This window comes from Saimiri boliviensis, chromosome 14 (assembly GCF_048565385.1).
Source record: "Saimiri boliviensis isolate mSaiBol1 chromosome 14, mSaiBol1.pri, whole genome shotgun sequence".
Lineage (NCBI taxonomy): Eukaryota > Metazoa > Chordata > Mammalia > Primates > Cebidae > Saimiri > Saimiri boliviensis.
Window position 1 is genome coordinate 71,603,435 of NC_133462.1, and position 25,613 is coordinate 71,629,047.

Genomic DNA, 25,613 nt, shown 5'->3' on the forward strand with positions numbered 1-25,613 from the left:
AGTACAAAAAAATCAGCTGGGCATGGTGGCATGTGCCTGTAATCCCAGCTACTTAGGAGGCTGAGGCAGGAGAATTGCCTGAACCCAGGAGGCGGAGGTTGCGGTGAGCCGAGATTGCGCCAGTGAACTCCAGCCTGGGTAACAAGAGCGAAACTCCATCTCAAAAAAAAAAAAAAAGAATGAATGAAAAACAACCTCATTAAAATAGTCATTTATTAAATGCAATGGTTTGCAGAATATTTATATCTTAGGAGCAGTTCAGAATGAAAATACACCTCTTTTACCTCCATTAAGATCTGAAGAAGATCTAAACAGCAGCCAAGGAAAGACGTCATTGCTGTGTCACTCATTCCCACATCCTGTTTTTAAAAAAGGAACATAATTAGGCCCTGCAGGAAAACTGCTATAGTTAATATCAGAAAAACAAGAACCAGAATATAATACACCTGTTCAGCTGACTTTCCACATTGAATAGACAGGCAAGAATTAGGAAGTCAAAGCATTAGCATATTTAAGTTCCTTTTTTTAGATTATTTACTGTCAGCCAATATTAAAGTCAACCTTTAAAAAGTGGTACAAATAATGACTTTTAAAAAGTAGTGTTCTGGCCGGGCACAGTGGCTCACACCTGTAATCCCAGCACTTTGGGAGGCTGAGGCGGGCAGATCACAAGGTCAAGAGATCAAGACCATCCTGGCCAACATAGTGAAACCCATCTCTACTAAAAAATACAAAAATTAGCTGGGGGTGGTGGCACGTGCCTGTAGTCCCAGCTACTCGTGAGTCTGAGGCAGGAGAATTGCTTGAACCCGGGAGGCAGAGGTTGCAGTGAACCAAGATCGCACCACTGCACTCCAGCCTGGCACCTGGCAACACATCGAGACTCTGTCTCAAAAAAAAAAAAAAAAAAAAAAAAAAAGGAAGTGTTCTTTGTGTATTGTATAGATACAATCTCATCAGTTACTATACATGGTGGCACTTCTGAGCTCACTATTCAGCTTCCTAAGGCATCTGGTAGCCAAATAATCGTGGTAGAGGGAAGATACATCCAAGACTCTAACCTGAAAAGTTCCAAGAAAACAGCCTGGTCTGGTTTCAGAGCATCTCTTAGAGACTGAACTCAACCCTCTGAGCAAAACTAGAATCTCTAAGCTTGAGAACTAAATACCAGATACATGCTGTGAGCAACAGATGGTTCTCAATGACTCCTTTAAAGGGCCTGTCCAAGGGACCACTGCATTTGTGTATAATCTTTTTAAAACCAACAACCAATCATTTCCTCACATCCCCAAAGCAAATAATTCAGTGTGTGTGGGCTCACGCACACATACACACAACCTAGTCATACAACCTTTCTCAAGAACACACCAGAAAAAGTCTTCAACAGTGGTGATTCTTTTGGGACTAAGAACCTCTAACAGCTGTAGAGGTTAATTCCTTAAGGTATTTGTAAAAAGAACATTTCAGAGTTCTGAGGTTGCTAGTACTATTAATTTCTCAGGTCAAATACAAGTCCCATATCTAGGGATTGGAATATTAGTTAAGATTAATGTTGTATTTGTATAGTTATGTTATTATACATTATATATATATATATATATATGTAGGTTAAATTAACTATTTCATTTGAACCTGCTTCAATTTGATGTTGGATGCTTCTATTGTAAATGTCTAATTTGAATTAGAGCAAAAATATGCAGCAATGGTTGCATGTTATCCTGTCCACAGTCCAAAGTTGAAAACATCTTATAAAAACCTAGTTTAAATATGCTATCTAACAGTCTGGAAAAGTAAATTAAAATTGGCCATAGTTCATGACCAGTTTCCTTAATGCAATACATTCTCTCTTTTCATTTTTGTTATCTCCTCCTGATACGTCATCACAATGGTAAAAGGCAAAGTTCACCCCTACAGTTAATAAAATACTATATGAAGTGTGGAAATAACAACTGTAATTCTAGTTATGGGAGATTCACTTACCCTTCGGCATAACCTATCCTTTGGTGATTTTCCAACCTAAAATAAAAAGACAAAATGTTGTAATATTTAATAATTTAAATAAAAAGACATTACTATGGTACAGATAAGAAAAAGTAACCAAATTTAAAAACTATAAATGCATCTATAAATAAATGTGATAGCCTCATTAATTAGCTGTTGTCTCTAGCAATGGTAATTAAATCTGAGGTTAATGTCACACTGGGCTCAAGAATCAAATATAAATTACGTATTTCTGAACTATTTTTTTTTTGTTTCTGAACTATTAAATAAGAAAAAAACTCGGCCGGGCGCAGTGGCTCAAGCCTGTAATCCCAGCACTTTGGGAGGCCGAGGCGGGCGGATCACGAGGTCAAGAGATCGAGACCAGCCTGGTCAACATGGTGAAACCCCGTCTCTACTAAAAATACAAAAAATTAGCTGGGCATGGTGGCGCGTGCCTGTAATCCCAACTACTCAGGAGGCTGAGGCAGGAGAATTGCCTGAACCCAGGAGGCGGAGGTTGCGGTGAGCCGAGATTGCGCCATTGCACTCCAGCCTGGGTAACAAGAGCGAAACTCCTCCTAAAAAAAAAAAAAAAGAAAAAAAAAAAAAAGAAAAAAACTCTAAAAATCTGGCCCTCACTTTGTACAGTCATTTAAGTGTGTTGTCTAAAAACCGAGAGCTTAGGCCAGGCATGGTGGCTCATGCCTGTAATCCCCGCACTTTGGGAGGCCAAGGTGGGCTGATCACTTGCGATCAGGAGTTCAAGACCGGCCGGGCCAACATGGTGAAACCCTGTCTCCACTAAAGACACAAAAATTAGCTGGATGATGTGGCATGCACCTGGGGTCCTAGCTGCTAGGGAGGCTGAGGCAGGGGAATCACTTGAACCCGGGAGGTGGAGGTTGCAGTGAGCCAAGATTGCACCACTACACTCCAGCCTGGGCAAAAGAGTGAGACTTCATCCCACCCCCGCCAAAGAAAAAAAAACAAAAACCCAGAGCCTAGCTCAAGGATACTAATCAAGAACACCTAAGAGTTTGGCTTGTTGATAAAGACACAATCGTTTGAAACAGAAAGGAAAAACACTCTAAAGCAGATGAGAGTTTTATTCTAGCTCAGAAAGATTTCCTTATGCAGTAAGTACTTATTAAGATTCTGCTGTATATGTCTACAGTGTAATAAGTGGGAGGTAAAAGTTCTGCCCTCAGAAATACTACCTGATAAGAGAGAAAACTCACAGGAGACAGTGGAGAAAAACCTGACCTCGCTACCACTTGCTGGGATTACCACAGCAGCCTTGAAACAACCAAGCTCAGCCAACCCCAATCCCAAGATACTTTGTCTATTGCCTAAATAATCTTTTTAAACACAAATCTGAATATATAATTCCTGCGCTTAAAATTGCCCCAGTGTCTTCAATATAAAATAATGGCTACAATTTACTGAGCCACATGTGCCAGACCCTGTGCTAAGGTTACAGATACTACCAGAAAATCCAAATCCACAGCCTGCACAAGAATTTCTTCAACTTAGCTTCTCTTCTCTCCTAATATAGCCTCTGTTCCAGCAACACTAAGCTAATTACAGTTCTCTGAATCCAACCAGTTGCCTCATATCTCCAGGACTGCTGGGATACACTTTCTTTTCACCTACTTTTTACTGGTTCATATATATCCACCAAAATTTAAGTTGGAAGCCTTCCCCTTGTCTTGTTATTTATTTCCTCCTCTTCTGAGCTCCAAAAACTCACTATTGTCTGTTTACCTGGTGTTCAAACTGTGAGCTCTTTGAGGACCAGGACTGTAACTTCCATTGGTTCAACCACAGAACCTAGCATAGTCTTGGCACATTAGAAACACACCTTATAATAAAGACTTATTGAATCACAAATTTCCTGCTTCCTAGTTTAGGACTATTTTCACCCCAATCAAAGTAGTGAAGATCAAATGTGATTGTGGATGTGAGAATGCTGTGAAATTACAAATTGTAACACACACATAAATTACAGTTTATTGTTACTCTCTCGAAAGAGAAGGGGGTCAGAGGTGAAGTTGAATAGGAGAACATCATAAAGGCCAAAAGATGCAAGTTCCAAGAAAGAAGCTAAGCAGTCAAGGAAGAAAAGCACAGAGGAAAGACGGGTTAGCTTTAACTGGAAATATGTTATCAAAAAACATCAAAGAAAGCAGTTTCAAGGGAAGCAGTGGCCTACAGTTGGGTCTTGGTTGTGGTGCTATTCATGGTGCAGAAATGACTGTGACTATACATTTAAAAGCACATGTTTTCATTACAGTGGTAATTCTCTTAGCATCCACTCATCTGATGCTACATTAATCCACATTGTTGAGTGGCCTGTAAAACATACTAACTAGTGCCCCTGGCCAGTCAGCTGGAGACTAGGCTGTTACCCTCAGCAGCTTCTGCTCCCATTAGTTGAGTTCTATTCTTACATGTTATGTTTGTTCCCAAAGCTATTCATGCTAGTTGTACATGTACTATAAGCATGTCATTTAATTCAATAACTGATGAAATAGGAATGAGAAAAAAGGGGGAGTTGTTTACATGGATGCTATGTTGAATGCTTTGCAAAGGTTTATGGAGGAGAATAACTCCTAGGTCTTTTGGATTAGATACAGAGAAAGGAACTACAAAAATTACAGAAATCTAAAGGTTATAACTTAGATTACATAACAACTTCAAAACAGTAAGATCCAGCCATGATAGGCAATGCATCATGGGGGAGGTTTTTGCAAGAAAACCAAAGGAGAACTGCAATCAACTCCATTCAAAGAAAATATCTTGGCCCTTTAGGACAAGGCAGGCAAATCACGAGATCAAGAGATTGAGACCATCCTGGCCAACATGGTGAAACCCCATCTGTATTAAAAATACGAAAATTAGCTGGGCGTGGTGGCGTGCACCTGTAGTCCCAGCTACTTGGGAGGCTGAGGCAGGAGAATTGCTAGAACCCAGGACGCGGAGGTTGCAGTGAGCCAAGATTGCGCCACTGCACTCCAGCTTGGCAACAGAGCTAGACTTGTCTCAAAAAAAAAAAAAACAAAAAAAAAACTTGGCCTTATATCAAAGATCAGTAAGTGTAAATTTCTACATTTTAATTGGAAATAAAATGCAAATCCTTGCTTGAATCAACCACCAGTCCTAATTTCTTTAGTTAAGGGGCTTTTATAATATAATAGACTCTTTCTGAGGATTTAGAGCTCTTCTTCATGTCATTAAAATGCCAGTACTGAGCATGACATTTAACTGAGCATGAGTAAAATCTAATTATCAAATTAAAAAATAGTCTAAGCCTAACATGACCAATCTTTCTAATATTAGTCAATTAAGAGAACCAAATAAATAAGAAGTCAAGAAACTACCTTACCTTATCCATTAAGTATGTAGCAGCAGAAAATCTTTTAACTAAGAACGTATTCCACATCATCAGCGCAATGCCTAGATAGCAAGGAAAAGTAAAGTAGTAAATAGAATGCTTATATATTCTCACTTTTATTATATATAACAAATTACTGTCTTTAAGTTTACTAAACTATATGGGCTATTTATTTTGATTTCATTTTTTTATATCTTATGTAATATTACAAAGTTAATGAAATCTTTATCTTTAATAAAAATCACAACTGGACTGTATAAGAGTATGTCAAAATTGCCAATAAGCATGAAGAAAAGAGTCCGATCATTAGTTCTGAGAGACCTAGAACATCACAGTGAGAGAGCATTACACGGCCACCAAAAAGGCCAAAAACAATTTTTAAATTACACTACCAAGTATTAATGAGGATATGGAACGAATGGAACACTTATGCATTATGGGTGGTATAATAACTCGGTAAAACCACACGGGAAACTGCTGGGTGGTAGCGACTGAAGCTAAATGTGTCTGCTGTGTCACCCGACAATTCTACTGCTGTGTATACACACAAGATAAATGAATACAGAAAATATGTACGAGATTTTTGGGAACAGTTTTATTCCTGACAGCCAAACACTAGAAATAATCCCAATGTCTGCCAATTGATTTTTTCATACATAACTACAAATTAAAGTAATATATAAAAAAGTATTAAAAACAAAATATTAAAAAATTTATTTAAAAAAAAAACAACCCAGTCTGGGCAACATGGCCAGAATCCATCTCTATGAAAAAATGTTTAAAAAATTAGCCAGGCATGGTGGTGCATGGCTATAGACCCACTCGGAGGCTGAGGTGATAGGACAGCTTGAACTCAGGAGTTCAAGATCACAGTGAGCTACGACTGCACCACTATATTCCAGCTGGGGTAATAAAGCAAGACCCTGTCACTCACTACTCACTGAGCTGTGGCATTAAAATTAAATTTCTGAAACAACTGTCAATTAGACAGTATAAACATGGCATTTCACATGCTGTTATTACTACCCTTGCAGCTGAGTGAATCTATGAGTAAGGTCCCTCATAGGATCTGAGAAGCCAGGAACCTTACTCAATCAGTAAAGGTACAAATGGGTAAAAGTCTGACTTGAAGAAATACTAGTCTGAAATCAGTTAGTAACTTAATAATTTTATTAATAAGGATAGAGTAATTTAAACATGATATTTTCCAAATGAGTCAGAGTAAATTTTTTCTTTTTGGATGAATGTAAGATCTAAGAGATGAGTAAGTAATTTTCAAGGTCTCTTCAAGTAAAATGGGACATGTTACAATTTCTGCAATTGGATTACATACCACCTGCAAGAATGTGATAGAGGTGAAAAAGAAGTAGCTTCCGGGGCTAGGGGAGGGACAGTGGGGAGTGGGGAGGTTCGGGAGGGATAACATGGGGAGAAATGCCAGATATAGGTAATGGGGGGATGGAGGTAGCAAACCACATTGCCATGTATGTGCCTATGCAATAATCTTACATGATCAGCACATGTACCCCAGACCTAAAGTACAATAAAAAAAAAAAAAGTAGCTTCTCAAGAATTTATCATAGAAACATAAGGTGGTACCTCCTCTTACCCAGCCTAACACCAAGTCTCATCATTATTAAGGTTACTAACTAGCCTGGTGCTGATATCCTCAATTCCTATAATGAAACCCATCTGTCTATTAAATGGAATCTGTTTACAAGTTCAGTTTTTTGTTTTTTTTTTTTGAGACGGAGTTTTCGCTCTTGTTACCCAGGCTGGAGTGCAATGGCGTGATCTCAGCTCACTGCAACCTCCACCTCCTGGGTTCAGGCAATTCTCCTGCTTCAGCCTCCTGAGTAGCTGGGACTACGGGCACGCACCACCATGCCCAGCTAATTTTTTTTGTATTTTTAGTAGAGACGGGGTTTCACCATGTTGACCAGGATGGTCTTGATCTCTTGACCTCGTGATCCACCCGCCTCAGCCTCCCAAAGTGCTGGGATTACAGGCGTGAGCCACTGCGCTCAGCCCCAAGTTCAATATTTTTTAAGGAGACATTAGTAGTTGCCAAGGTCTGGCAGCTAATGGCGAATATTCACACCCATTATAAAAAGCACAAGATAATTGCTACAATCTAATCTTACTAGGCTTTTGGCTATCACAATTTTTCATTAAGAATTACAGTCCTAGCCGGGCGCGGTGGCTCAAGCCTGTAATCCCAGCACTTTGGGAGGCCGAGGCGGGTGGATCACAAGGTCGAGAGATCGAGACCAACCTGGTCAACATGGTGAAACCCCGTCTCTACTAAAAATACAAAAAAATTAGCTGGGCATGGTGGTGCATGCCTGTAATCCCAGCTACTCAGGAGGCTGAGGCAGGAGAACTGCCTGAACCCAGGAGGCGGAGGTTGCGGTGAGCCGAGATCGCGCCATTGCACTCCAGCCTGGGTAACAAGAGCGAAACTCCGTCTCAAAAAAAAAAAAAAAAAAAAAAAAAAAGAATTACAGTCCTGAGAAATCCATCCCTCTTTCCGTCACTATCTGTGAAGGGTGTAATTAAGGCAGCTGTTCTGCAGCTATCATTGATTCCCTCTTTCCTTGGAAAGACAGATGCAGAACAGCTGCCTTAATTATTCCCAGGAATAGTAGTCAGCTTGGGGAACAGAAGTGGTGATTACTACCAGTTCTTTTGCCCCTTTCTAAATAGCATTTTCCCAAGTAGTTAACATGGCCAGTACTGTTTATTTTATTTTTTAGAGACAGGGTCTCACTGTCACCCAAGCTGGATGCAGTGGCATGATCATAGTTCACTGCAGCCTTGAACCACTGGCCTCAAGCAACCCATAAACCTGAGCCATTACACAGGAATACGTTAGGTTGCAGAATAATCAAATAAAATAATAGGTCAGGAAGTCTCTTTTAAATCAACCAGTGATGTTTCTAATATCTGTTTACTTACCATTCTGAATATGTGCATTAAGAACGTGCTTCAAGTGTTCTATTGACCTAACAAAAAAACGTGCTTCCTTCCATACAGGGAGAAAAAAAAAAGAAAGAAAAAGAGGTATCATTTAATAGGTTTTACCATTATCAATGGAGACTTCTTACATAAATTTCTGCATAAAGCTACCTAAGAATGTTGCAATAATAACATGAAATTATTGGGTAAGAAGTAACTTTTGATAAACTGTCCCTCTTCAACTCACATTACCTATACAGTGATTAAGTCCTAGCAGCTCCTAGGTCATATGGGCTAACATCTGAATTCAAATGTGTTGTGGTTTTTACATTATAGCAATATTCTCTCCAATAAATACTTGAATTTCATACAGATGTAAAAACAATATGCTTTTGTAGATACAATTCATCTGTTATTCAACAAATATTTATTGAGCATCTACTCTGCATCAAGCCCTATTTGAAGCATCACAGATTCCATAATGAACAAAACAGACCCAAAAGTCTTGCCTTCACTGAGTTTAAATTCTAGTGAGGACCTACATAATAAACATAAGAAATAAATACATTATATTTAGTATGTTAGCGGCAAGTGCCAAAGAGAAAAAAATTAAAGCAGGGAAGGAAATATGAAATATCAGATGGGATATTTGAAATTCAACTCTTTCTAATTAAAGGAGTTCACATACTAAAACACAAATACAGTATGCAACACTGATGAAATCATCCAGATCTCTGCTAAATAATTTTGTAGCTTATACATCATCATCAAACATATCATTGCCAATCAATACATACTGTGTTGAAATTTGTCTGAAGGTAATTTTATTGTTTTGAGCCTTACAAAATTGTGTGTGTCAAATGGTGGAGCTGAGACAGTGGTTGGATAGGGCAAGATGAATATTTCACAGGAAAAACAAGTAAAACAACAACTTCTTTTAAATGTAAGCAATACGAATGATAACGATAACACTAATCAAAACGTTATGCACTATGCATTCATTTTCTCAAAAAACACAATAACCTTTTGAGATAACTACTACTATAGCCCTCCTTTTAGGAGAAAGTTGAAACAAAGAGATCAGAAACTGTGTGCTATGATTATTATAAGCTATATGCAGCAGCCATGGGGCTTGATGTCAGCTTTGTCTATGTCCTCTCTGCAAGCTGCCTTTGGTTTATAAACCAATGCTAAAGGCCGGATGTGGTGGCTCATGCCTATAATCTCAGCACTTTGAGAGGTCCAGGCAGGTGGATCACCTGAAGTTAGGAGTTTAAGACCAGCCTGAGCAACATGGTGAAACTCAGTCTCTATTAAAATTACAAAAATTAGCCGGGTGTGGTAGTGGGCACTTGTAATCCCAGCCACTTGGGAGGCTGAGAAAGGAGAACTGCTTGAACCTGGGAGGCGGAGGTTGCAGTGAGCCGACAGCCACTTGGGAGGCTGAGAAAGGAGAATTGCTTGAACCCGGGAGGCGGAGGTTGCAGTGAGCCGAGATCACACCACTATACTCCAGCCTGGGAAACAAAGACTGAAATTCGATCTTAAAAAAACCTAAATGCTATTAAACAGAATTTTCTTCTTAAATGACACTTTTTTAGACTTGAATCTGAAATTAATTCATTCCGATTTTAGAAATTCTATTCTTATTCTAGACATAACATTCCTTTTTAATAAAATGGAAAAGTAACTCATTTAAGTAGAGAGCCTAAATAATGATCGCCATTCAGGCTGTAGTCAACTCAAGGGAGTTATTTGAGGGGCATTAAGAGGACTGTCCTAAAATCATTTTTTGGTCAAGGTTTAATTGATCAAAGACTATTCCTTTATTTAAATCCGTTACTTTTGTAACGTCTTCCTTTAATACATAAGCAATTAGATTTTTTGGAGGAAGGAAGAATATCGTTTCCATTAATATATTAGCATGAATTGGTTCATCTGTGAGAGTTCTCTACAGTGCAACCTCATACAAGGACGATTAAGGTAAGAATTTTGATTTGAGAGGAGTAAGTTACCAGGGAGGTAACTTATTTGAGAATTTTGATTTGAGAGGAATAAGTGACTAGGGAGGTTTAAGTGAAGGACCAATTGGCAAAGAGGAATATTTACAGTATGTTTTTATATCTTATTTAATCATGGCACCTTCATTTTAAAAAGGAGGGGGAAAAAGGTAGAAAATAACAGGCCAGAGATTCAGTGACTCTCCTGAGCCAGAAGCTTCTCAGCAATTCAGCTGGGATCTAAATCTTGGCCTCCTGTCTCCAGGCTTGGGGCCTTCCCCCTATGTTGATTCTAGACTGCAAATGTCCTGGTAGAAATAGTGGCTACCAAAAGCAATAGAAAACAATGCCTGAGCAGAGAACTGAAAGGGGAATCTTGGGCACGACATGCCTCGTTGTTCTTCTGAGGCAAATAGAAGTAACAGACAAATACAGACATATTTGAACAATCAGACACTAGGTTGATGTCAGGACCTTCACTCTTGACTTCTATCATGATGACTGTAATATTCTGGGTCTGGCATGGTGGCTCACACCTGCAATCCCAGCACTTTGGGAGGCCAAAGTGGGCATATGACAAAGTCAGGAGTTTGAGACCAGCCTGGCCAACATGGGGAAACCCCATCTCTACTAAAAATATAAAAATTAGCCAAGTGTGGTGGCGTGCACCTGTAATCCCAGCTATTTGAGAGGCTAAGGCAGGAGAATCGCTTGAACCCGGGAGGCAGAGGTTGCAGTGACTTGAGATCGCACCATTGCACTCCAGTCTGGGTGACAGGTTGAGACGTCTCAAAAAAAACCAAAAAACAAAACAAAAAAACGAATATTCTGTTAGGCTGGTGCCATTTCATGCAGGAATTCAGAAAGAAATAAACAATATACTTGTCACAACCTAACTAGGGAGTAGGGCAAAGCACACAGGTTTCAGATAAAGAGAAACCTAAGCTTAAATCCTGACATTTAACTTAGCTGTGTGCCTGCAGGGAAGAAACTTAAATTCTCTGAGCCCTAGTTTTTTCTTCTCTAGAGTGGGGACAATGACAGTACTTATATGTTACAGGTTTACTGTGAGGATTATAAGAGGAAATTATGAAAAAGGTCTACCCTAGTTAGTACAGAGGCATTACAACGGGAAACAAGCCAGTGTTTAGAATAAGCTCTTTAATTACAGTCCCCACATATGAATAGCATGAACACAGAAGCAGAAATAACATGAAAGAGGTAATGAGACTCTTACCTCTGGATCTTTATTCCATTGAACAACATACTCCCAGCAGCAATGTGCATGCAACACATCTAGCTCAAGGCTACAAGGAAACTGCTCATACGCTAAATGCAGTAGGTCTGAAAGTCAGAAGAAAGCAGTGATGTTATTTTTCTCCTTGACGAACACTTGGCCACATACTTCTACTCTGGATTTCATATTTCTCATTATTTGTGTATCACCTGGTATGGCTCCTAAGTCCGTCTCCACCTCTGATACCTCAAGGAAACCTCTGTTAACACCTTCTTTGGGTTCATCTGGGTTTTCTACATCTCTTTTTTCATTAGCCAGTTTTAATACTTCAGGGCTGAGGTCCTGTTTAAATATCCACTTGGCTACACTGTCTGCAATGCCACCTATAGTTTGGAGACAAGAAAGAAAATAAAAATTCACAACACACATGGCAGTGTTTGCCAATGGGAGCCAAGATGGTTCATAACCTACATTTCTTTATGAAGAGATTTAAGTGCCACATTCATTTCTGAGCCCGAAGGTGACCCGAAAAAGCCATGAGATTTACAGCAGCGGTACTACCTACCACGCAACTTGTGAGGGCAACAAGCAGGATATTTTGTTGTTGATATTATGGTATGTGCATGTGCATTTATATTCATCTAATATTTTCTGAGAGTATAAGGATGCCCTGACATATATCAAAATGTATATCAAAAGATATGTCAGGGCATCCTTATACTCTCAGAAAATATTAGATGAATATAAATGCACATGCGCATACCATATGCTTTCTATGTCCACAGATTTAAAATACACTTTACGAGATAAAAACAAAGAAATTGGCTGGGCATGATGGCTCACACCTGTAATTCCAGCACTTTGAGAGGCTGAGGCTGGTAGATCACCTGAGGTCAGGAGTTGAGACCAGCCTGTATAACATGGAGAAAGCCCATCTCTGCTAAAAATACAAAATTAGCCGGGCGCGGTGGTGCATGCCTGTAATCCCAGCTACTCAGGACGCTGAGGCAGGAGAATTGCTTGAACTCGGGAGGTGGAGGTTGCAATGAGCTGAGATCACGTCATTATACTCCAGCCTGGGCAACAAGAGTCAAACTCCATTTCAAAAAACAAAGAAATTAATATACCCTTAAAACACTTTTACTTAAATTATAAGCGAAAATAGATTGTTTAGTATGACACTTGTCTAGGCTCCTAAGGGCAATATAATATTACCTTATTTTTTGGGGGGGGACGGAGTCATGCTTTGTTGCCCAGGCTGGAGTGCAATGGCATGATCTCGGCTCACCGCAACCTCTGCCTGCCAGGTTCAAGTGATTTCCCTGCCTCAGCCTCCTGAGTAGCTGAGATTACAGGTGCACACCACCACGCCTGGCTAATTTTTTTTGTATTTTTAGTAGAGATAGCATTTCACCATGTTGGCCAGGCTGATCTTGAACTCCTGACCTCAGCTGATCCACCTGCCTCGGCCTCCCGAAGGGCTATGATTACAGTCATGAATCACTGTGCCCAGCCAATATCACTTTTAATAATCAACTAATTTGCCTACAGGAAATATTTATGGGCCTAATTTAGCTATAGCTAAACAACAGCATATTATATCATGTTTCAGTCATCAATATAGTACAAAAAATTGTGAACACATGCTGAAAAACGTTCCAGATGTTTAAAGAGTCCTGTTAATTACTGAAAACAAATTACACTTCTTCTATGGTTTACCAAAACTTTCTCTCTCAGTCTTTCCTCTTCTTTTGATTCCAGTAACTACCTTCCACGAAAAGAATGCTTCACAGTAAATTCACAATTATCAGTGAAAATAAATGTGAGCAGTGTGCTGGGTGATCTCATGTCTTATGTTTCTTCTAAAACATTTGAAAATTCTCATTCCAGAATTAAGCCCCTGATTCCACTGCTTAGGTTAATATTCAAATAGCATCCTCACCCTTTCATTAGGTGGCAACATGATGTATGGTGAGTTTACAATAAAAAAAATGGTCACGAGTTTATAAAGAATGAGAAAATGAGTAAGCTAAATAAAAATCCATAAATATGTGGGTATTTATAAAGCTTACACACAGTTCTTCCAGTATTGAATGCCTAAAAGAGCTGCTGATAAAAAGTGTGAGCACCCAAAGACAACTAAAAATGTAAGATGTTTATGTTCCTGCAAGATATAAGCACAGGAAACCCAAATGGCTCCAGGACAGTAGAAAGTGATGCATCAGAACAGAGGGATAAAGTTCTATGGATATTAGGGGGAAAAAGAGAAAATTTGCAATTAGTGAATATGAAGGGTTTCTTGGAGGAGAAGCATTTGAGGTGGATCTTGAAAGATGAGTAAGATTTCAATATTCGTGAGAGAGAGGCAGGGAAAGGGAGGAGGATAGGCCCAGATCTAAGACAGGCTGCACATGGATGCTTTATTTTAACTAAAATCTAGGAAGCAAGTATGAAAGAAATAGAAAAATCAGTTGGATTCAAAGTCAAAAGTTTTTGGAGAGCAAGCTTAAGAGTTTATGCTTCAGGCATTTAAAGGCAATTCTTGAACTTACTGGTCTCATGATCCCCTTAAAATTACTGGCAACCCCAAAGAACTTTGGTTTATGAGTTATAGCTGTCAATCTTTATGGTACTAAAAATTAAAACTGATAAATTTAAAAAATATTAGTCAATTTTAAAATGAAAATAATAAACTGATTACATGCTAATATTTTATGAAAATAATTATATTTGACCAAACAATCCCATTACTGAGTATATATCCAAAAGATTATAAATCATTCTACTATGAAGACACATGCACACGTATGTTTACTGCAGCACTATTCACAATAGCAAAGACTCAGAACCAATCCAAATGCCCATCAATGATAGACCGGATAAAGAAAATGTGGCAAATATATACCCATGGAATACTATGTAGCCATAAAAAAAGGATGAGTTCATGTCCTTTGCAGGGAGGGACATGGATGAAACTGGAAACCAGCATTCTCAGCAAACTAACACAGGAACAGAAAACCTAAAACTGCATATTCTCACTCATAAATGGGAGTTGAACAATGAGAACACATGGACACAGAGAGGGAAATATCATACACTGGGGCCTATTGGGGATGGGAGTCTAGGGGAGGGATAGCATTAGAAGAAATACCTAATGTAGATGACAGGTTGATGGATGCAGCAAACCATCATGGCATGTGTATACCTATGTAACAAACCTGCACGTTCTGCACATGTATTCCAGAACTTAGTATTAAAAAAAAAAAAAAATTTCCCAGTGCAAAAAAAAAAAAAAAAAAGGGATATTTGGTGAGAAAAGTGGCACTACTTTACATATTTGCACATCTGTGTAATGTCTGGCTTCTATCTGGAATCCCCAATCAGCTTTGACATTCAATCTATTGTACTCTGTTGTTTTGGTTGAAGCATATGAGGAAAATCTGACCTATACAGACATGTAGGTGAAAAAAGGCAGATTCCTGAGGTCCTCTGACCACTCTTTGAGAATCACTGCCATTTTCTTAGGCAGAGGGATGCAACTAGCAGCTCCTGAGCATGGAATTGACCAAATGAGACTTTAGAGAAAATTAATTGAGAGAAAATATATAGAAGGTTATTGTTATTTTTTAAATCTGAGTGTATTTTTCTTTCCCTATTCTTTCAGTCATTTCTATTAAAAGGAACCTTCATAACAAAAAAACCTGGATGCAAATGATCAAATAAACTCAGCTTACCTTTTCCTCCTTCTAATAACTTTTTAACAGAAAGCCTTAGAAGTGGCTCAGTCTGCAGCGATGACACTTTGGAGGTCTGAGTGTTCCCTTTGCTGTGAAGCAGAGTCTGAAGTATAAGACAATCCTCCAGCTGTTTCAGAAGGAGTTTCCAGTACTCAGTGTCAAGAGAAAGGGCTTCCCAGGAATCAGTGAGGGCCTCTGAATCCGCACCCAAAACTGTTTGGGAAAACTAATAAAAAATGTACTGGTGATTCTCTGCCAAAGATTCTGAATCGATATTAACTCAAATGAGCTTTTAACTTGAAAGATGATGGATACTGAGGATACATCACAAAGCAACACATAAATGCTATTTTACAGGTATTACTACTGCGTTGGATGAAACATCAGGGTCAGGAGTAGACTGGAGACTCATGGGCAAGGACGGTGACTCCAGATATTTATAAGGAGTCCTGTAGTAATGACCCTAATTCAACCAGAGTACATTTCGAAGTTTTCTGGCCATCTTTGGCAAGGGCCACAGTTTTGACTGTCAGTACCAATCAAAATACTTACGTCTCTTCAGAATACACTCTTCAACTTAAAAAAAATATGAAATTTCATCTCTCCCCTTCATAAAGAACATTTAAAGAAGGCAACATTAAATTGAGCCTATAAACAACAGTGACTGACAATGTTAAGTGACTCTCCACAGACCTATTTAGGTGTCTCATCTAAATGAATGTTAACATACCCCTGGAAAAAATTATTTGATCCACCATGAGCTGTAAAGGAAATCTGAGTCTCAAAAGAAGAGAAAAAAATATAGTAGGATACTGCCATTGGCAACTGCTAAATTCAAGTGTGGATGGCAACATGCTGAATAAACAAATTAAGGGGAGTACCTCTCATCCCTTTTCCTGATCACTCCCCCCCAAAAAAACCCAGAAAAGGAAAGCATCCCCTTAGCCTATGGCTGTGTACAGATCAACACCATACCTTTGCCCACTTACTTTTTTCTCTGTCATGTTGTTTGATATCTGTGCAGCAACAGAATGCCCAACATGTGCAGACAATAGAGCAGCTCCATTGTTCTCAGACAGAATACAGGCTGTACGCATCTGCTGCCACCATGGTGACACAGACTGAGAATCCCAGGTCTCATCGATGGCCACTATAGGGATAGGAGAAAACTCAAAAATAAACTCTTACCCTGTCTATTTCTTTGGTATAACCATTTATGTTAAACATAATGTTAAAACTAAGTTCCCTACTGATGTGTTGTTTTATTTCTCAATGAAGTGGAAAATAAATCTAACAATCTATTTTATTCAGAACATTTCTATTCCATTTATTTATGATTTTTTAGTCATCGTTGTTCTGAATCAATATTAAGTCCTTATTTGGAATATTTCATCATTATTGAAAACTACTGAATTTTTTTTTTTTTTTTTTTTTTTTTTTTTTGAGACAGAGTCTCACTCTGTCACCCAGGCTGGAGTGCAGTGGTGTGATCTCAGCTCACTGCAACCTCCGCCTCCTGGGTTCAAGCGATTCTCCTGCCTCAGCTTCCTGAGTAGCTGGGATTACAGGTGCCCGCCACCACGCCCAGCTATTCAGCTATTTTTTTGTATTTTTAGTAGTGACGAGGTTTCACCATGCTAGCCAGCACGGTCTTGATCTCTTGACCTCGTGATCTGCTTGCCTTGGCCTCCCAAAGTGCTGGGATTACAGGTGTGAGCCACTGTGCCTGGCCCGAATATTTTAATATAATAGATTAATATTCTGATAATCATATAAAAAATAACAAGAAAAATATTACCTCCCCTGAAGACCATTCCATTCGCCTTACTAAGATGTATTGTTCAAATCATATTATTTTTATGATGATACAAAATATAAAATTTCATAAATTAAAACATAAGTCAAATGCATTAAGAGTATTCTATTAATACATAAAAGAATCTTCACGGTGAAATGTTTTTTACACTATAGACTCCTTTTGTTAAGGAATCCTATCGACTCTCCTATCTTTTTGTGACATTTCAAACACTAAACTTTGCTTACGAGAGCCTGAGCTAAAATCCTGCGATTCTGAACTACGACATGCACTAGCATCCTACCTTTCATCTTGCTGAGGAGAGACAGCATTTTATGAAGACAGCAGATAGACTGCGGTTTATCCAAAATATTCTTTTCCTTAGAAAGCCAAACACTCAGGAGCAGAGACTGAAATCAAATTTAAATCTTTTTCAGTCTAAAAAAAAATTAACATAGACAAAATCTTATACTTTCCTAGACAGCAAATGCATGCATATGAATGATGCAGCTTCTTGAGGTGAAAAAGTAAGTGGTTGCTTGCTGTATCATGCAATATGAGAGGGAGAACGAGGTACCTTGTCTACCTAAGAGATTACAACCTGTTGTCTATTTAAACTTCACTGTTTCCAACTCTTCTTTGTTAAGCATTGCCTTCCAATCCAAATCTCTATTAAGGAGCATATTATCAGAAAGGAGTTACTACCACATGAGCATAGATTTGCTGTATTTTTTTGAGATGGAGTTTTGCTCTTGTTGCCCAAGCTGGAGTGCAATGGCACAATCTCAGCTCACTGCAACCTCTGCTTCCTGGGTTCAAGTGATTCTCCTGCCTCAGCCTCCCACGTATCTGGGTAACAGGCATGTGCCACCACACCTGGATAATATTTTTGTATTATTAGTAGTGACGGGGTTTCTCCATGTTGGTCAGGCTGGTCTTGAACTCCTGATCTCAGGTGACCCACCTACCTCGGTCTCCCAGAGTGCTGGGATTATAGGTGTAAGCCACCATGCCTGGCCGATTTGCTGTTAACAAGGTGCCACTGGCTGTAGGGTTTGACTGAGAGACTCACTCAGATCTCTCAGCCCAGGAGTCAGAGCCTCCCTGACAGGCTCGCCAACCTCTGTCTCACTCCTAAGGGGATCTTAGCTCAGGGCCCTCTCACTGCAGTTGGAGAACTATCCTATCTGTGCAGGAACTTACTGGAAGACACCCCTCTCCGAGCCAACATGAGACACAAGAGCCTCCATTCCCACAGCTGATCTTGAGAGGGCCCAGTCTCAGCTCGAGCCCCTCCTGTTGCAGTCGAGGAATTACCTCACTTGTGCAGGAACCTGCTGGGTGACACATACCCATCTGAGCCAACAAAACAGGCTGGCCAGCCTCCATTTAACACAGATCCTAAAGGTGGTCCAGTCTCATTTCTACCTCCTCTCACTGCAGCTGGGGACCCATCCACCTGTACAGAGACCTGCTAGGATGCAGATGCACACGTGTCTGGGCCACCAGGACAGTCTTCTGGATTCAGGTCCCTGGCCAGCATTCCCACATAGCATCAGCACCCTCCTTGGGTCTTCCCTCAGTCAATGAAGGCTGGAAAGCCACATAAACCTCAGAGCTCTTGAGAAACCTGCAGCAATCCTGGGCTGAGTGTCGTTTAGTATTGAGACAGCTGCACTGTGCACAAGCTCAGGGAATGTAACCGTTAGTCAGCTTAGAATCCCTGGAAGGCCCTCTGAGGAAGGCCAAGTAAAAACAAAGCCAGATTGTGAAGACTAAAGTAAATATCTAATATATCGATGCATAGATACCACTATACTTCTACAAGCATCGAGAACATTCAGGGAAACATGACCTCACCAAATTGACAAAGTAAGGCACCAGAGACAGAACCTAAAGTGAAGACGTGTGATCTCTAAGACAAAGAATTCAAAATCGCTGTTTAAGGAAGTTCAACAAACTTCAAGAAAACACATACAATCTATTAAAAAATGTATCAGAGAAATTTTAAAAAGTTTGAAATACTAATGAAAAAATCAAATAGAAACCTTGGAAGTGAAAAATAAATAAAATGAAAAATGCAGTACAGCATCAATAGCAGAATTGATCAAACGAAAGAATCAGTGAATTTGTTGATAGACTATTTGAAAATACATAGTCAGAGGAGAAGAAAGAAATGAATGAAAAGGAATGAACAAGGCCTATAGGAGCTACAAAACAACATCACAAGAGCAAATTTGGGGTTACTGAAGTTAAAGAGATAACTGAGAAAGACAAAGGAGTAGAAAGTTTACTCAAATAAACAATAACAGAAAAATTTCCAAACCAAAAGATATACATAGACAGGTATAACAAGGTCAAGGGTCACCAATCTGAGTTAACACAAACAAGAATACTCTAATTTACAAACTCATAAAGGTCAAAGACAAAGAATTTAGAAAACAGCAAGAGAATAGAAGCGAATAACATATAAGATAGATCCAATATGTTTGGTAGCAGATTTCTCAACAGAAATCTTACAGGGCGAGAGGACAATATGTTCAGCGTGTTCAAGGAAAAAAACTGCCACCTAAAATACTGTACCCAGCAAAGTTATTCCTCCGAAATGAAAGGGAAATAAAGATTTCCTGAGACAAATGAAAGTTAAGGGAATTTATTGCTATCAGACCTATCCTACAAGAAATGTGTGATTTCTCAGACACTAAAGGGAGTTCTCCAAACTGAAAAAAAATGATGCTAATGTGATTGTTGTACTAGTATTGTAATCATGGTGTTTAAGCCACGTATATCTTTAGTAAGAAGACTAAAGAAAAAACTATCAAAAAATAATACCAATTTGCCAAGAGACAATATAAATAATGTAAAATGATGATATCAAAAATCCTAAAATGCAGGGGGAAGGGAGTTAATCTGTATCAGTTTTCTTTTTATGGTTTGTTTGTTCCTTTTTTGCAATCGAAGTTAAGTTGGTATCAGTTTTAAATACTTGCTGTAACTAGGACTTCTTTTTAAGCTTCATGGTAATCACAGTACAAAGCCTACAACAGATAACACTAAAAAAAGCAATACACTGAAAAAAAGCAATACATTATCAAAAGCAATGAATTGAAACATACTACAAGAGAAAATCATTTAACCATCAAAAAAAAAAAAAAAAAACCAGAAAAAAAAGAGGTGTTACAAAACTAATAAGTAACAAAACAGCAGGAGTAAGACCTTACCTAATAATACTGAATGTAAGTGGGCTCAATTCTCCAATTAGAAGACACAGAGTGAGCTGAGCACAGTGGTATGCACCTATAGTCCTGGCTAAGTGGAAGGCTGAGATGAGAGAATTGCTTAGACCCAGGAACAAAAATAATAATGAAAAAACACAGAGTGACCGAATGGATTAAAAAACAAAATCTAAGCACATACTGCATATAAGAAACTCACTTCACCTATAAAGACAAACATAGACTGAAAATGAAGGAATGAAAAAAGATATTCCATAAAAATTCAAACCAAAAATGAGCAGAAGCTGTACGTATAGAAAGAATAGACTTTAAGTTGAAAACTATAAAAAGAGACAAAGGGGAGGTTGAGGCAGGAGAATCCCTTGAACCTGGGAGGTGGAGGATGCAGTGAGCCAAGATTGTGACACTGTATTCCCACCTGGGTGACAGTAACTCTGTCTCAAAAAAAAAGGGAGGGGGCAAGACAGTAACTATGCAATGATGAAAGAGTCAATTCAGCAAGAGGATCTATCAATAGTTAAGTATGTATACACCCAACAATGGAGCACGCAAATATATAAAGCAAATATTAATATATCTAAAGGGAGAGACAGACTTCAATACAGTAATATAAGGGGTGTTCAATCTCACTTTCAGGAATGGACAGATCTTCCAGGTAGAACATCAACAAAGAAACATCAGAGTTAAACTACATACTAGACCATATGGACCTAATAGACATCTAAAGAAAATTTCACTTGCTGCTGCAGAATACACATTCTTTTCATCAGCACATAAAATATTCTTCAGGACAGACCATATGTTTACCACAAAACAAGTCTCAAGTTGTAAAAGGTCAAAATCATACCAAGAATTTTTCTGACCACAACAGAATAAAACTAGAAATCAGTAACAAGAGGAATTTTGGAAACTGCAAAATATAGATATTAAACATCACGCTTCTGAACAACCAATGAGACCAAAAAAAGCAACTAAAAAGAAAATTTAAAAATTTCTTAATAAAAATAAAAATGGAAATACAACATACCAAAACAATGACTGCAGCAAAAGGAGTGCTAAGAGGGAAGTCTATGGCAATAAACACCTCAAAAAAAAAAGAGACTCCAAATAAGCAATCTAACAATGTACACCTCAATAAACTAGAAAAGTTAAGAACCAACCAGCCCAAAATTAGTAAAAGAAGTAATAAAGATCAAGCAGAAATAAATGAAATTGCGGCTTAAAAAAATTACAAAAGAACAAAAAAGTTGTTTTATTAAAAAAGATAAAATCAACAAACCTTTAGTTAGAATAAAAAAAAAAAGGGAAAAGACTCAAATAAAATCAGAGACAAAAAAGAAAACATTACAACTGATACCACAGAAATACAAAGGATCATTAGAGACTGTTATGAACAGCTTGATGCCAACAACTGCAGAAAAACAGAAAACCTCAACAAACCAGTAACGAGTAACGAGACCGAAGCAGTCATAAAGTCTCCCACCACAGGAAAGCCCAGGATCTGATGAATTTCTTGTTGAATTCTTTCAAACATTTGAAGAACAACTAATATCAATTATACTCAAACTATTTCACAACACTGAATATATGGGAATACTTCCAAACTCATTTTATGAGACCAGCATTATCCCGATACCAAAACCAGACACATACATAATAAAAAAATACATTAAACAGTCAACAAGCTCACAGAGGTAGGACCCCCAAATCCTAATGTGAATGGAGGCCAAAATATAACACATGAATGGAGGAGTGTGAAAGAGTGTGCAGTTGGCCCTCCGTATCCATGCATTCCACATCCGTATACTCAATCAACCGAGTCAAAGATATTCAGGAAAAAAAGATGGATGGTGGCATCTGTACTGAACATATACAGACTTTTTTCTTGTCATTATTCCCTCAACAATACAGTTTAACAATAATTTACATGGCATTTATGTTGCCTAAGGTATTATAAGTAATCTAGATATGATTTAAGATATATGGGATAAAAGGTATATGGGAGATGTGCATAGGTTACATGCAAACACTACACCATTTTAACTTTTTTGGTTTTTTTTTTTAGAGACAGGGTCTCACTCTGTCACCTAGGCTGGAGCGTAGAGGTGCAATCATAGCATATCCTTGACGTCCGTGGTTCAAGGGATCCTCATGTCTCAGCCTCTTGAGTAGCTGGGACTACAGGGACATGCCACCATGCCTGGCTAATTTTTTACTATACCATTTTATATCAGGACCTTCTGTATTCATGGATTTTGGTATGGTGGGGGAGTTTCCTGGAACCAGTCTTCCATGGGTGCTGAGGGACAGCTGTGTATGTGTATATGTGTAGGGGATATGTAATAAAAAAAAGAAAAAGGAATATGGGGTAACTTTCCTTTTTTTTTCAGAAAGGGCAAAAATTTAGTGTTGTATTTTCTCCTTGGATGATTCTTTTGTTTTATATTTGTTATATTAGAGATTACATTCTAATATATATTAAAAGCTTGAAAATGTTTGATAACAATTTCACATTGCTTTAAGGGAAGTTTATTTTGTTTTTAAGATCTTTTTCATTGTAACATGACGGTTTTTTACTGATGATCCAATTTTACTGTAAATGCACAGATACAGATGCTAAATTTATTTTAGGCCAACTATAGAATATGCTTCTTAACATTTACAGAAAATTGGCCAGGCACGGTGGTTCTTGTCTGTAATCCAAAAGCTTTCAGTGGTAAAGCAGGGAGAATCACTTCAAGGCAGGAGTCTGAGACAGCCTGCGCAACATAGCAAGACCCGTATCTCTATGAAAGTAAAAAAAAATTTGCCTGGCATATCGGCATGCGCCTGTAGTCCCAGCTACTCAGGAGGCTGAGGCTGGGAGGATGGCTTGAGCCAAGGAGGTTGAGGCTGCAGTGAGCTATGATCATACCATTGTACTCCAGCCTGGGTGACAGAGCAAGACTCTCTCTCTCTCAAAGTAAAAGAAAAAGAAAAAAATTGTTTACAGGGTATAAGAAAAATAAAATAATGTTACTCTATTAAATACAGTGATTAAAAGTTTCTTTGATCATTTTTAGAATATCATTTGATCATTTTTAGGGTATCATTCTATGCTATCCTAAAAGAAAATGGTTTAAAAAAAAAAAGAAGACTGACACTTCTGGGTGACATTCACAAGGAAGAACAGCATCCAGCAACCAAAAAATACCTTACCAACAACAGCTGAGGGCTTAGCCCAGCCGACTCCAAAGTGTGACACATATCCTCAGTGGAGCTTTCTCCATGCAAACACTTCCAAAAGAAGAAACTGCCTGGTAGAACAAAAACAAAGCACATTAATCAATGACTACTTACCATGTGGACTAACAATCTTATTGAATCACAATCTGGAATTCTAGAGAAGCAAAATATTATGAGGAAAGAGAAATTAATGGTTCAATTTGCTTGATTAAAGCAGAAGCAAATAATGATCTACTACTGTCTCTTTAGTATACTTATTAATATAACCTGTTGAGATCAGAGTATCTTTTGTTGGCCAAAAAATACAGTACATTAAATCGTTTCATTAATTAAATTTCAAAACAAACTGAATCTCTGACATGCTATTATGTTCCTTAAATGCTTTCTTCTAAAAGAGGAAAGACACAAACAACAGTCTATTATTTTACGTACCTAAAGCCACATATTCCTCTTCACTAATCTTCTTTATGTTGAGCACATCCTTTTCATATTCTAAATATTCCAAAAATGTTTTTACAGGTAACACACCATCTTTATCATCAGAAAATCGAACATTTGTCCTGGTGTTCTCTTGCTTATATTTCTCTAGTAATGCCTGGAGCTTAAGCAGTTCTTTTTCATCAAGCCTTAGTAACACAGCCAAGTCCTTTAAAAGAGAACAAAAACAAAAAACAAAACAACATTCCATATCTATCAACCACATTATCTGAACTGAAATTCAAGGCTGTCAGCAAAAATTGACTTTTTAATTAATAAAATAGCTATCATATAATCTGCTTAAAACTTTACTTACAAATCACATTTCATGAGTAGGAGGTTCTTTAAATAAAGTAATCTTGAAACACTACATACTACTAAAAGTACCATTTCAGCATATTTCTTTTCTTTTTTTTTTTTTTTTTTTTTGAGATGGAGTTTTTTTTTTTTTTTTTTTTTTGAGACGGAGTTTCGCTCTTGTTACCCAGGCTGGAGTGCAATGGTGCAATCTTGGCTCACCGCAACCTCCGCCTCCTGGGTTCAGGCAATTCTCCTGCCTCAGCCTCCTGAGTAGCTGGGATTACAGGCATGCACCACCATGCCCAGCTAATTTTTTGTATTTTTGGTAGAGACGGGGTTTCATCATGTTGACCAGGATGGTCTCGAACTCTTGACCTCGTGATCCACCCGCCTCGGCCTCCCAAAGTGCTTACAGGCTTGAGCCACCGCACCCAGCATATTTCTTGCATATTTCTTAACGGTACTCTATTCTCTTCTACAATGTTAGTTTTCTTTCTTTCTTTTTGTTTTGTAAGATAGGGTCTCACTTTGTTACCCAGGCTACAGTGCCTTGGCACGATCATAGTTCACTGTAGCCTTGACTTCTTGAGCTTGAGTAATCCTCCTGCCTCAGCCACTTGAGTAGCTGGGACCACAAGTGTGTGCCACCACATTCAGTTAATTTAAAAAAAATTTTTTTTTTTTTTTTTTTGGTAGAGACAAGGTCCCACTATGTTGCACAGGCTGGTCTCAAACTCCTGGGCTCATGTGATATTCCCACTTCAGCTTCCCAAAGAGTTGGGATTACAGGTGTGAGCCACTATGCCCTGGCAAATGCTACAATTTTAATAAACTTGTATTGCTATATTACCAGAAAAAAAAATGTAAAAGCATGTCAAATATAACTCTTAGCATTCTGAGGAAACTAAATATTTGAATTTAAACGCTTAGTTATCAAGCAGTATAAACACTATAAAATTAAAAACATAGAAAAACATTCCTCATTTTATCTACATATAAGTCCTGCATGCGGCTCTCAGGGATATAAACTGCTAGGCTTTCAAATTATTTTTTACCATATGTACAAAAACGTATCGTGGATGGGCATAGTGGCTCATGCCTAAAATCTGAGCACTTGTAAAAATAATGTAAATTTATCAGAAAGGTACAGAGAGCTACCAGGAGGCTTGGTAAAGAAAACATACCTTTAAAGCTTTAAAAAAAATTCTTTTTCTTTTTCTTTTTGAGATAAAGTCTCACTCTGTGCCACCTAGTGGCACAATCTCGGCTCA

At 38.3% G+C, this 25,613-nt stretch overlaps 1 protein-coding gene across 1 annotated transcript in view; it reads right to left on the reverse strand.

The window, feature by feature from the left end:
• Positions 1-25,613, reverse strand: part of RAB3GAP2 (RAB3 GTPase activating non-catalytic protein subunit 2) — a 107,533-nt gene that overhangs the window by 9,676 nt on the left and 72,244 nt on the right. The window contains exons 20-30 of the mRNA XM_039463429.2: positions 23,998-24,211; positions 23,539-23,636; positions 17,409-17,514; positions 16,299-16,459; positions 15,307-15,535; positions 11,782-11,955; positions 11,573-11,679; positions 8,336-8,402; positions 5,369-5,439; positions 1,981-2,016; positions 285-359 (exon numbers count right to left, since the gene is read on the reverse strand). Of these exons, the coding sequence (XP_039319363.1) occupies positions 285-359; positions 1,981-2,016; positions 5,369-5,439; positions 8,336-8,402; positions 11,573-11,679; positions 11,782-11,955; positions 15,307-15,535; positions 16,299-16,459; positions 17,409-17,514; positions 23,539-23,636; positions 23,998-24,211 (1,338 nt within the window). The remainder of the gene's footprint in view (positions 1-284; positions 360-1,980; positions 2,017-5,368; positions 5,440-8,335; positions 8,403-11,572; positions 11,680-11,781; positions 11,956-15,306; positions 15,536-16,298; positions 16,460-17,408; positions 17,515-23,538; positions 23,637-23,997; positions 24,212-25,613) is intronic.